Source organism: Sceloporus undulatus, chromosome 3 (genome assembly GCF_019175285.1).
Source record: "Sceloporus undulatus isolate JIND9_A2432 ecotype Alabama chromosome 3, SceUnd_v1.1, whole genome shotgun sequence".
NCBI lineage: Eukaryota > Metazoa > Chordata > Lepidosauria > Squamata > Phrynosomatidae > Sceloporus > Sceloporus undulatus.
This window is the reverse complement of record NC_056524.1, coordinates 153,061,366-153,073,117: the sequence shown is the minus strand read 5'-3', so window position 1 is coordinate 153,073,117 and position 11,752 is coordinate 153,061,366. Positions and strand designations below refer to the sequence as shown.

The window sequence follows — 11,752 nt, the reverse complement described above, 5'->3', positions numbered from 1 at the left end:
TCTATCTATCTATCTATCTATCTATCTATCTATCTATCTATCTATCTATCTTTTTAATGAGAGCTGGTCTGCACATGCAAACCAATCAAGTGGCAGAGTGGACTATTCCTCTTCTGACTGTAGGTGGCAGACACTTCTTTTTTGACTGCTTCCTCACAAAATAAAATAGATACAAAATTAAATGTGTAAATTAAAATTAGAATTTAAAAAATGTATATTGAAGGGGTTTTCTATCACTGCCCCTTTTATCATATTGTAGTTTACAATCTGAAGAGAGTAAGTATTTCAAAGGGTGATTTCCTCGACACACCTGCAGAATAAAGTAGTTAATATCCCTGCGCATCTCATTCTCACCTGCTGCTGCATGTATAGATAAGATGCAAAAGATAAAGACCTCTCTCTGATCTGGGGCTTGGGCTAATTTAATATTTTCAAATTAAAAATCCATAACTTTGGTCATACCTGGGCAAAGTGCAGCCCATGGGACCCATGTTTAAGCCCCTGAAGCCCCCACCAGGCCACCAAGCCCCATTTTTTGTTTAAACTGATTTTTAGGACCCTTGCTCCACAAGCACCCCAGGACCCCATACTACCCTCAAATAACTCTATTTTCCTCTTCAATTCCTCTTAGAATCACAACAGGAGGTGACACAATGCCACTTCTTGTCACCATTTTGAGAGGCACTGCAGAGGAAAATGGAAGTATTTGCATTTGCAGTGGAGCACTGTGGCCTGTGGAGGATGTTTTCAGGGAAATTGACCCAGGAATCCACACATTTTCCCATGTGTGATTTAGGTGCTTAGGAACTTGGCAACTGATAAAGATGATGACAATGACTGTGGTGGGTGTCTTTGGCACCTTGTGGATAATACTTGTGATTTTGTTGTTTTTATTTTGTACATTTATGTTCATAATAAAAAAGGAAACAAAAGCACCACGGTGACAGGCTTCAGTTAGGGTGCAAGTAAAAATAACCTTTTTCAGCAGATCCACTAGAAGATGGTGATTAGCACCACTGTTTCCCTTCCCTCCTGTGCAACTTTTAATATTTTCTCTGTTAATTCTTTATTCTTTGGAGGAGTATGCTGTCCAAGAGTCATAGCAATGGCATAGATATGTTTATCTAGCATATGGGTTTTTACAGTTTCATGGGGCTCTGTCATATTTTAGAGCCAGCTGAATCCTAACTGCCCCATGGTTTCTGTGTGCATGATCCTAACCTTAATAAAATGGGAATGAAACCCGAAACACTGTTCCTCTGCACAGACATATACAGACACCTACATACCCTGAGACATATTCCCTCCAATAGTGATATAGCCCTCCTCCTATTTTAGGTAATTACATTAGCTTATATGATTCTTGTGTTGTGGGGAATGTGCAAATGCAGGTGTGTATTTCTTCATTACATAAAGAAGATCTTTACTATTCACTTATTGTATGTAACTGCTTTGAACATTAGTGTGGTATGTGTGTCCAGGCACAGGCCAAGTGGAAATGTGTTCAGAATTTCTTAATAACATCTTTGTACTAAATTAATGTTCCTTGGCTTAAAAAAACCCCAAATAAACTGTTTTGTTTTTGTCCTTCTTAAACAGAGGTGATGAAAGCTTCTCAACAAGCCATTGAGCGGGGTGTGAAAGACTGTCTATTCATAGATTATAAACGTAGGAGTGGACATTTTGACGTGACAACTGTTGCCTCTATAAAGGAGATAACAGAGAAGGTGCTTCATTGTCTTCTTCCATTTTGTGTAGTCTTATCCTCATTGATTTTTTCCTACAGAAAAAAAAGCACACAGCATCAACTCTTCAGTTGTAGCCAAGGCAGTTTAGTCCTGCAGCCTTTGTGGTTGGGAGACCATCTGAAGACCATATAAAATGGCTCTGAATTTTTTGCAGATAGTGCAGGGTAGAATCTTTCTTATTAAGTACTTATACTGAAAAACTAAAGAGGTATAGTACCTGATACAATCATCTCTAGCATGAGGGCACTGCAGTAGCTATGAAAATGACCCCAATGTGTGTTCACGTCTATTAGACCTTTCTAGTGAACAATCAGAAACCAGGTACTATGCATAGAACAAAATAACAGATGCCTATAATTTCTAAGTCTTTGGGGCAAACTAGATGTGATGGGGCAGCCATAGTCAGTCACGTTTGGTCTTCCGGTTTCAGATCTAAAATGAGTGGCAGCTGTGGTTCAGTTTTTACATCCAAAGAGCAGGGGACAGTTAAGCCCCCACCTTGATCTCCTCTATAGGCACTAATCTCTCAGGCCACCTCCAGTCGCAAAGTTGAGCTCAGCTGCAAAGGAGTATGTTTAGGGTGGAGATGGGAATAAGACAGGAGAAGATTTTCCTTTTCTCACCTGAGTACATCTAGAAAATGTAGACAATGCTTAATCCCTATTTTATATATAGACACAATATGAGAGTGAAGTTGCTGCTATTATTTTTAATGGGGTGGTTAAAAATACTAACAAAAGGAGCCAAGTAGATTCCAGGAAGTATGAGTTCCATTGATACAGCAAGAAGAAGATAATAAAGAATACTGTGGTGATTAAGGTGTGGAAGATGTCATTCTTCTGAGTTTTCTTAGGGCTGCAAGCAAGGCAGTAACAAGGGACAGGGTCAGCAAGGGGAGTGGGGAGAAAAGGGGTTTTCATGAGGTTGTTGGAGCAAGAGAAGAACAAGAAGAGGAAGAAAGAGGAATTAACATGACCTTAATAATGAAATAGGCAAACCAAAGGACCACATTTATAACTTTGTTTACGGCCTTATGCCAGCTGCTATTCTGGGAGCTTCTCCTCTGCAGTATGATGCTAATAATACTGGTTCAAACATTTCACAAATCATTTGTAATGAGTTAATTCTTGATTTTTAGGACTGTCACTGTCTCTTGGATATTGCTCCTCATGCCATAGAGCGGCTCCACAGCATTCATATTTACCCCATTGTCATCTTCGTTCGTTACAAAAATGCCAAGCAGATCAAGTAAGTATGAAAAGCGGGTTGTGGTTGTATGAGGAATCTCACCCATCCAAATCCTGCTCTTTAATGGAGATTACGGTCCTTGTTGGCCTCCATGTTTGTTTGTATTCATTCATCTCCATATAGAGATGCCATTTACGTGTATCTTTTGAACTAAACAACATAATTTTGTTTGATTTGTTTTAATGAAATCTTATATTAGAGTTACATGTCTAGTCATGTGTACTAATGGAAAATTGATAAAATCAGCATGTGTCTTAGGAGAGCTGTGGGTCTGTTCCCACCGGTTCTCCCCTGTCAAAGCATAACTCGGTTCTTTGAGAGACAGAGGCCATTAGGAAAGCTAAAGGGTGTAAAAGGATGGGGAAGGAAAAGATGGAGAGTATCCAAGGCTTTATAGATGAGAAAGATCTTCCAATACTATTTTCATTGCTTGTAAATAATGGACCAAGGGGATGAACAATGGAAGAATGACAGGAATGGAAAGGATGTGAAAAATCAAAGTCACCCAAGGTATAGATGAGCAGTGAGCAATTGCAAACAGCTGCAGGGCCTGTTAAAACTTTTCTGGGGCTGGCTGGGAGCTTCCTAGGTGGACCAAAATGGCAAAACACTAAAAAAACCAAAAACCCAAAACTAAACTAAAGGTCAGAAATGCACTTCTGATTTTGGAAAATGGGTATTTTTTCAAATTAAAACAGGGCAGAAGGAACCATCAACTTATTTAAAGTAAAATCACCACTCCTGAAGGTTTCCAGGACAGGCAGTTGACACACACTCCTATTTTGGGCCAGAAAAAGGGATGACTGAGGAATCTGGAAGGGTTGAGATCCCCAAAATTACCTATGGGGACCTCGTGTAACTCCTGAGTCACAGTTTTTCCATGCCTGCTTTAGACAGGAAACAGCAAGTAAATAAAGGTAAATAAAAAGTGTGTGAGAGAAGTAAAGCAAACATGGAAGAGATCAAAGAAGTAACTTTAAACCAGTTTTCATAAGGAAACAGGACAGAAGTGCTTAAGTATTGCAGCTAGAGTTTGGAAAGCTTATTTTTATGGGCAATTCCCACTGGCCATGCTAGCTGCAGGAGTCTGAGAGTTATAGCTCAACAGAGTAAAGTTGCTTTTGTTGCCACTTATGACCAGAAGAAAACCAGATCTAGGTGGGGCATGCAAAAGCATGCCAGATGTGGGAGCAGAATAACTGCACCATGTACATTGGAATTTTTCTAAATATTTGTTATGCTCTTTTTGCCCAACTTGAGGGGGGAAAACTTTTAGATGCTGACTTTTCTTGGAACACAATTTATTCACAGAAGATATTAGCAATCAGGGGTTGTATGAGAAGTGTATAGATTGTGGTTGTCCACAGATAAGGAATTTGGACAGCCTCCAGATTTCATAAGAGAACTACTTTCCTCCACTGCTTTACAACATTATCTCTGTACAGATACCTTCTGGAGATGGCAACTCTCATTGCTTTTTGCAGCAGTTCAAAGTTGAGTCATTCCTGCTGTTGTATTGCTATACCAGATTGCCTTTCCATTCTGGACACCAGAGGGCATACCCAACACACTATTGTATTTGTTCACAAATCATATTTGGCTGCAGATCTGTTTAGTTCCCTGTGACCTGCCTTGTGTCTCATAAAAATTAAGGATCTTTTCTGTTGGTTTGTTACAGAGAGCAAAAGGATCCTGTCTTCTTGAGGGACAAAGTTACGCAGAAACATTCCAAAGAACAATTTGAGACAGCTCAAAAAATAGAACAGGAATATAGCAAGTATTTCACAGGTTTGTATTTGATTGCAGTTAAAAAAACAACAGAAGACTAAACAACTAACAGCTCCTTTGACACTGTGTGTGTGTGTGTGTGTGTGTGTGTTGTGCACATCTGGTTTAAGAAACAGATTTTTCTTTTCCTAGTTTAGAGTGCATCATTTATAGCAATAGCAAGTACATTTCTATACCGCTTATCAGTGCACTTAAGCACTCCCTAAGTGGTTTACAAAGTGTAAGCTAATTGCCTCCAACAAGCTGGGCACTCACTTTAGTGACTTTGGAAGGATGCAAGCCTGAGTCAAGCTTGAGCTCCCTTGGCTGGGATTGAACTCGCAAATTTGTGGTGTGTGAGTGAGTGGCTGCAGTACAGGCATTTAACCACTATGCCATCAGGGCTCCTACTTCAGTACAACATCCATTTACTTCAGTATAACATCAAAAAAACTGAAAACAATCTTAATCTATACTATTTGACATTTTCCTATATGGTAACCTGGTCGTATGCATTAGGGGTTTCTCCGACCACCTTAAGAATGTGTGGTTGGTTACTGAACACACTTTTACTGTTATGTCTGTCAAGGGAAACTCAATCAACAACTTGATGAGTGAAATCTAAATGGGCATGTATCACTTACCAGAATGATTTATGGCATTGCTCACTAATAGTCTTAACGAAATGTCCATGCCCAAACATTCCAAAGATATGTTTGTTACTCAGTGTAATTGGAGCTGTCAGTACTTCCATGAGAGTTTTGTGCAAAGCTGCATACCGAAATAATTGAATCTCCTTGATAGTTTTAGAAGATGAGGGCTGCTTGCTTCCTCCTTCTCACTTTAGGTGCTGTAGCAATTCCCACATGATATGAACAGTGTTTGCTATCCTTGATTGTGCTTAACATGATTCTGCATTTCTCCTGTCACTTGAGAAGGAGAACAGATGACAGGAAAATTCATGGCCAGGAAGACAGTCTTCTTATCTGAAGCCCAGGGAAGGAGAGAATTCTTCTTCAAGCACCAAGTGAAAAGAAAACCTAGGGGGTATAATATAGTTTTGACCACCCACTAAACTTCATCAGGGATGGAACCCAATCTGACTTCAATTCCACAATGCTATTTAAAAAAGTCCTCTCTTATATATGCACTAGATGATGTAGGTGATGGGATTCACAGCAGGACTTGCATAGACCATCTCCAATTCGGAAGCAGAATCATACAGAAGAAGGCAGTATTTCAGATATCAGGCCTAAAATTTAAACATTAGATAAGAGTTTTTTCTCCATCTTCTACTCTTCAATAGAAGGGGATCTCCAAATTCTGTAAGTTGCTGTCAGCCACTAATATTGGCACCCCAAGATTCAGTGACAGTGGGAAATCACTGAGGGGTTTACTTTGACCTTCTTCCACCTCTGACTTTGTGGAGGCTTTCTCTTTTCTACCTTTGGGAGATGGCATTTCTACACACATATATGCGTGGAGCACAGGCATGTGAAAGGGGAGAAGTGGAAAGGATATCTTTTAAGGAAAGATTTTATTATGAGCAACCAAATCTTACATTAGCAAAGAAAACATATGTCTGAAGGCACCTTCAATTAGCTGTTACTTAATAGTAGCAACACATTCGCAAAATAGCTATATATATATTCACCTGGCTGAAAAAGTCTAGAAAATACCACCTCGAATAAGGAAATCAGGTGCTGGATGCCATTTCTTATTTAGCAATCTTCTTAGCAGATGCTGCACCTAACATACTCCCAACTTGAAGAGATTACCTCCAACAAATTAGCCAACTAAAGTTGGAGTGGAAAGTAGGCAAATCTGTTCAATTTCTCATTTGCCAGAAGAAGACTCTGCAGAACGGATGGAAGTGGTTGTTGTACAAGCAGGAATAAAAGGAAGGCCTAGCTAAGAAGAAGAAATTCCAGCAGATTGTGTGACTTTTCAGATTTCCAGATTTCAGTGACTTTTCTTAAGAAAAATAGGAATTCATAGAAGTCAACAGTTTCTATTTCCACATGGAGCTCAGGAAGAACTGAGAATTAAATATCTGGAATGTTGTGCTCAACTGTTAAATAAGTGGTTTCCAAGAAATTAGCCATGGGAGTAGAAACAATATGTCTCATTTCAGCCCTGGGAATTGGTGTACCTATGTACCAAAAGCATGTTGAACAATGATTTAAAAATCAGCACTGCAAAATCTTGTTTAAAAATGAAGCCTTGTGACAGTTTGGTTCTTCCAAGCACATGCCTGCTGCTTTTTTCCTCTCCCATTTTTGGTGATGAAACAAGTGATTGTGATTCATTTATTTGCAGTAAGTGTGTGTGTGTGTTTTCTTTTCAGAGCAGTATTTCATTAAATATTTATTTTAGGTATATACTTTCCAAATATAAATGGCCAAAGATGCTAGGCTCTTCTGGGTTTAGTTCTAGTGATGCAGTTCCTGCAACAGCTTTACTAACTGTTTGAGACTCCCAGGAAAAGTGTAGGGAGAATTTCCTAGCTTTTTCTCTTGGTCTTTGTGATCCTTTGAATATATCTGTCCATATCTTTTTAACCAGCCATGCTTATTTTATTAACAAACTTCCTAAATGGTCACATTTTACAGCATGTACTAATATTTACAAATAGTGGCTTGTTGGTACAGGCATTGTGTCTATGTAGAATGCTCTCCTGACTGCTAAACTTAGCCTGTTGCTCATCTGCAAGGGCTTATTATGCTATAACAGGGTCCATCTAACCATATTTAGATTTAATGTGTAAACTTTGTCACCTGATGCCTCTAAAATAGATTTCAGAGGGCTGAATAACAAAACAGTTGTCTTAGAGGATCATGGTTGTGGGGATTGGTGCTTTCTTCTCTTGCCTTCCCCCCTCCTTTTAGGTTAGCTGAAACTGCTATATATTTCATATGTTCCTTCACATCTCCTTTCTGTCTGTTGGTTTGTAATAAAGCATTCCTATAATTTTCCATAATCCCAAATTTGCCTGTATCATCTCTGTGGCCATAGATATTCAGTAGTTCCCTTGAAGATTCCACTTCATGCTTTAGTGATAAAAATATACATTCAGGGGGAAATGCTTTTTAAAAAGTTAGGCTGTAACATGGGATAGCAACTTATGTAATACAGAAGTGTGCAAGCACTTTCATTTTGGCACTTATGCTTTTTCATTGTTTGAACAGGGTGTACCTAGTCTTGCTACAAGGTACCAGATGCCTGTGAGAGTCACTTGTGTTGACTGAGAACATCTGAATTCCATTAAACCTATTTTCTACTTTTCCCTAAGATAGAATCCTGCCAATAGCATACAAAGTCCATGCAATGAGATCCATATATAAAGAAGCACACAGTGTTACTGTCTTCAGTGCCTTAGTGATTGCTAGCCCAAACCTAGAAGGAAGCCTCTGTCATTCATTTACTTAGCACAGTTCCCTATAGAAATGCTTATGGGGGGAAACCTATGCATCTGTGTTCTACTTCAGCTATTCTCACTGCCTAAGAGCTAACTAACCATTTACATGAAAGAAAGCAAATGAAGACATACAATGTACCTGTTCCATTTCCTCTCTTGCACACACAAGAATTTGTGTGCGTGCACAAGGACACATAGGAATTTATCACATGGAGCACTTACTGCTGCCCAAACGTTGCCCAAATATTACCCAAATGTTTCAGAAGCACCGGAGGTGGGATCATCTGTTGCGCTTCTGAAACGTCAGAGACTACCCACTTTCCTTCCATCATGGAAGCATTTGTGGGGAAGCCTCAGAAAAGCCATTTTTATTAATGAAAGATCCCGTTAATAAAAAAGGCTTTTCAGAGGCTTCCCCACGAACACCTCCATGACAGAAAGAAAGTGGGAAGCCTCCATGACAGTGATGGCGAACCTATGGCATGCATGCCAGTGGCGGCATTCAGAGCCCTCTCTGTGGACGCATGTGCCATCGCCCCAGCATAGAGTTTGCCAGAGTTCATTATTAGAAAGCCAGAGGGACATGGCACTTTGTGATAAATAAGTAGGTTTTGGTTTGCAGTTTAGGCACTTGGTCTCTAAAAGGTTTGCCATCACTGCTCTATGATGTTCCAGAAGCATGATGGATGATCCCACCTCTGGTGCTTCTGAAACATTTGGGTAACACTTGGGCAGCCCTAAGTGCCCTGTGTGATAACCTTAATAGAGAGATCATTATAAGACAAAAAATTGAGTGTTTATCCCCACGTATCAGCACCTTGAATCCTTTGGAGAATTGGCTGCAATATAAGTGAATCTAATACAATCCCTCCTTCCCTTAATTTGGTGTAGTTCTATTTCTTGTGCCATTGTACAACTACATATCGCATTTTATTCTGAAAATGAACACACTGATGACGATAGATTTGTCTTCTTTTTAAAGGAGTTGTCCAAGGTGGCCCGCTTTCAACCATTTGCACTCAGATCATGACGACTGTTGATCAGGAACAAAACAAAGTCCTGTGGATTCCAGCCGGGCCGCTATAGACACATGCTGTGAAATGACTGAAGCTCTATGACAGATTCTACATAAACAGCTGATAGGGTGTTCTGGTCCATTTATAGCTGCCTGTACGTTGGGTGCAAACTGAGAGTTCCTCATGAGCAACATTATCTGTGAGGTGTGCCTGGAAACCAGCAGTCCTTTCACTAACAGAAATTGATTGCAATATATAAATGGACAAATACGTAATTTCATTTTTTCATGAAAAGACTTTGTGATGCTGCAAAAAAGAGAGAGAGCGAGAGGAAGGAAGGAAAAGGAAAAAAGAAACCTTTTATGATACGTTTACAAAACTCCCCCACCCCCACAAGTATTTGGTGGTTCTTGTTTACTTGAATATATTTTTTTAACTATCTGTTTGGGTTATCTCCGCCACCCACTTCTTTCTTTACATCCAGTACAAAATCAAGAGTGGAATTTCTACATGATGAGTGAGAATGACTTTTACATGAAGTGTGGTTCTGTCCTTCAGTAACAGCCATTTTGCTTCAGAATAAACTCATGAATTGTGACTGGTTTTCTCATAGGTACTTGTTTCTGGGAGTGAATTTGCAGGGTGAGGGGAGAAGCACTTCTCCAGCACATGGGTCAGGCCACTGTTTGTATTACGTAAACCCTTTCGTCAGTTAAAAGTTGTTGCTTTTTTTATGCATGAATTTAATACTTAAATGTCATGATGTTATCCAATCAAACTGTGCTACTTTGTGTATTAAAAAATTGAGTTGCTGGGCCTGCATTTTGCAGGAAATCAGAAGGGGTTTATAGCTGGGCCTAGACTGCTTTATTTTATCATATGTAGATAATCTATGTAATTGAACAATTTATGTCGCTCAAGCTTTATTCTTTGGAGTGTAATAGCCATAGGGATTTTTAAAACAAAATAATTAGAAGCACAGCCTAGGTTCTAGGAACCTGGCAACATTTAGAGTGATCCCGTAACTTAGTTTTGCTATTGCTCAATGAATATAGTGTACATTTGTTTTGGTTTTTAATTTTTTTTTGTTACACTTTGTATTTCCTGTACCAAATTCCATTGTATGTTTTCTTTTTTGCACTTCTGGGTTCATTTTCCAACAGTATGTTTTTATTTTCCCTTTAAAAATTGCATGTCATGTTTTGTAGGTACTGTAACTTTGTTAAAAGTAACATTTGATTAGGGTTGCATTTGTGATAACTGTTCCTAACATTTCATTGTGTAGATAGATTTTTCTTTTTTTTTCTTTTGCCCTTCAGTTTGTCTTTCTTTCTTTCTTTCTTTCTTTGCATTAATTAAAAAAAGGGATTCTTCTTGCACAGTTGTTCTATGACAAAATTGGGTTGGAAATTTTAACCTGTTTTGCAGATACTATTTTATAGTTCAAAATATGGGAGAGAGAAGACAAATGTAGAAAGGATATTGATAAATTCTTAGTTCAAATACTGTTTATAAGTTGTGGAACAGCAGTTATATATTTTTTTTAAAAAGAGGGAGGCCAGAGTGGGACAAAAGTGGTACAATTGAAATGAACTGGTACTGTTGTAACATTAAATTTTCTGTACTAAAACAAGTCACTTTGTATCAAAACAAAAAGGTTAAAGAAACTGAGTATTGTGTTAAATAAAGGTCAATTTCTATAATTTCACTTTTTGTAGAAGTGTTAAAACAAATTCCAAGGCACAAGCAAATGCATTTAAAACATTTAAAGACCAATAAAAAGAAAGAAAGCAATCCTTCAAAGTGTCCCTCAGCAATAGTCTGGGGTTGATGCCAGAGGCCTGTCAGAAGAAAGAGGTCTTTACCAGGCAAAAGGACAACAGAAAGAGGGCCAATTAGCCAAGAACCTGGGAGAGGCCAGTAAAAGATCCCAAGCAAGAAACATTAATATTTTGAGTACCTTTTCAGATTAAGGGACACAGTTGGGATGGGCGGTTCCAAGCCTATGCTGCTACTCCATTATTGGAGGGAGAGGGGTTGAGACTAAATTGCAGCTCATGCTTGAGAATATTTATGGAAGCTTGTTTCCCTTTTATCTGTTTACCTGTTGTCAAGCTTTTGTGCTAGCATTGAGAAGTGGAGTTACACTCCTGAACAGTGACTTGTTGGTCCTAATCTTCCCTCGAACAGGAAGCTTGTGCTTGCTTCTGGTAAGGTTTTTAAAGAAAGGGAGATTTACGCTTTCAATAAAACTCGTTTTCTCTGGAATTGTTTCGTGTCCAAGAGTTACTGTGCTTAAAGTGGTGGATGGAACAAAACCCCTTAATAATCAGGGAGAATGAATCTGAGATGGTAGAGCTGGTTGCAAGATTTATATATCCCAAATATATGTGAATACATACAATATGTAGTATCTGGTTCAGAAGTACACTATATATATATATATATATATATCATAAAATGATGCCATGGGGGTTGGAAATCAATAAGGGATGGGGGCAAGTTAAGAAATATATATTTTTGTGGTTTTTTTGGGATGCCTCACGAAGTGATAC

The 11,752-nt window shown here is 38.8% G+C and overlaps 1 protein-coding gene across 2 annotated transcripts in view; it reads left to right on the top strand.

The window, feature by feature from the left end:
- Window positions 1–10,905, top strand: part of DLG5 (discs large MAGUK scaffold protein 5) — a 158,207-nt gene extending 147,302 nt beyond the window's left edge. For both annotated transcript variants that reach the window (XM_042459194.1, XM_042459193.1), the window contains exons 30-33: window positions 1,600–1,727; window positions 2,887–2,996; window positions 4,675–4,784; window positions 9,164–10,905. In XM_042459194.1, the coding sequence (XP_042315128.1) occupies window positions 1,600–1,727; window positions 2,887–2,996; window positions 4,675–4,784; window positions 9,164–9,267 (452 nt within the window). In that variant the 3' untranslated portion in view covers window positions 9,268–10,905. The remainder of the gene's footprint in view (window positions 1–1,599; window positions 1,728–2,886; window positions 2,997–4,674; window positions 4,785–9,163) is intronic.
- Window positions 10,906–11,752: the final 847 nt, after the last annotated feature.